The sequence below is a fragment of the Nicotiana sylvestris genome, chromosome 5, assembly GCF_000393655.2.
Source record: "Nicotiana sylvestris chromosome 5, ASM39365v2, whole genome shotgun sequence".
Taxonomy (NCBI): domain Eukaryota; kingdom Viridiplantae; phylum Streptophyta; class Magnoliopsida; order Solanales; family Solanaceae; genus Nicotiana; species Nicotiana sylvestris.
The window spans coordinates 105,661,532-105,663,066 of NC_091061.1; the positions used below are offsets into that span (position 1 = coordinate 105,661,532).

Below are 1,535 nucleotides of genomic sequence, written 5' to 3' on the forward strand. Positions count from 1 at the left end.
CACAGCAAGTCTTAGAGAGCTACAATGTTTGTTTGAGTAGAACAAAGAGAGGATGTTTGGTTCGATTAAAGTATATTTGTCTAAGCCTTAAGGATGTATATAAATACTTTGTATAAGGCCGTTTACTGAAGAGATTTGACAATCCAAGAGATTTGATCCTTGGAAAGAAATTGATTCTTTCCAATAATAATGTAATTTATCGTTGTTCTTCCTTGATGCGAGGGCATTGATAGCTTTCCTTCTACAAATCTTGATGAGCGAGTTTTACTCCTTGATTGTTGATCCTTCCGAAATTAGCAGCTTGCCTTTGCTCTTCCTCATTGATAGCTTTCCTTCTACAGGCTTTGATAACACGAGTTTTACTCCTTGATTATTCCTCTTTCTGAAAATAACAGCTTGATTGATTATCTAGCAAGATCTTCGATTGCTTCTTTTCCATTTAAATCAATCTCTGATTGATTCTGAATCTCCAGATGGTTAATTGATTCCTTCTTGATTCCTTCAATCTTGGATTTTTTCCTGCCTCTTGATTCCTTCAATCTTTCCTTGAGTTCCTGCACAGATATATTATTTGCATCATTAAAATCAAATCTAACACTCTTCAATTCTCAACCGAACAATGAGAACTTCAAGGGACATCTTCTTGCGTTTGTGTTTCAAGTAGTTTTTGAAGTCCTTCCGCAAAGGAGGCAACTTCTCAATCATCGTTGCTACTTCAAATGCTTCATTAATGACAAGACCTTTAATGAAAATTCTGTTAGTAAAAATACTAAGATTACTACTTTCAGCATCAGTATTAATTTGATTTATATCTTCAGCAAGGAGGTCATGAATAATCACTTGCAATTCCTGGACTTGGGTAATAACAGACTTGCTATCAACTATTTTGTAGTCCAAAAATTTAGCGGCAACAAATTTCTTCAACCCGGCATCTTCAATTTTGTATTTCTTTTCAAGCGCAGTCCACAATTCTTTTGACGTCTCCACGCCACTGTAGGCATTATACAAATCATCCTCCAATCCGCTAAGAACATAGTTCTTGCACAGAAAATCAGAATGCTTCCACGCCTCAATCACGAGAAAGCGTTTATTCTCTGGAGTTTTATCGGGCAAAAAAGGAAAATCTTCCTTGTTGAACTTCTGCAGACTTAAAGTAGTCAAGTAGAAGAACATCTTCTGCTGCCACCGCCTGAAATCTAACCCGAAAAATTTTTCGGGTTTCTTCGCCAATGCCAACGCCGGTGTTCGGCTTGTTGATGCATTGGCAGTCACCATTGAAATAGCCTGGTTCCCGTTATCATTAGTCATTTTTGTAAAAGAATGACACAAGCACACGTTAAAATCACGTAGACTTTAATCTCCAACGGAGTAAAAAATCACAAAGGTTTTAAACTCCAAAACAGTGAATATAACACAACTACAAAATACAAATTAAATTCCTTAAGCTTGTTAGTAAACTGTATTTGTAAAATAATTCTGGAGAAAATAAAATAACATAAACAAAAATATAAACGAAACAAAAGTTAATCCGAGCC

General features: G+C 35.7%; 1 protein-coding gene across 1 annotated transcript; it reads right to left on the reverse strand.

Annotated features, from left to right (window-relative positions):
• Positions 1 to 404: 404 nt before the first annotated feature.
• On the reverse strand, positions 405 to 1,308 carry LOC138869090 (uncharacterized). The gene is made up of 3 exons (XM_070146680.1): positions 872 to 1,308; positions 619 to 754; positions 405 to 554 (listed from the first exon to the last, which is right to left on the reverse strand). The coding sequence occupies exons 1-3, from the start codon at positions 1,306 to 1,308 to the stop codon at positions 405 to 407; spliced, it is 723 nt and encodes a 240-aa protein (XP_070002781.1).
• Between the last annotated feature and the right edge of the window lie 227 nt (positions 1,309 to 1,535).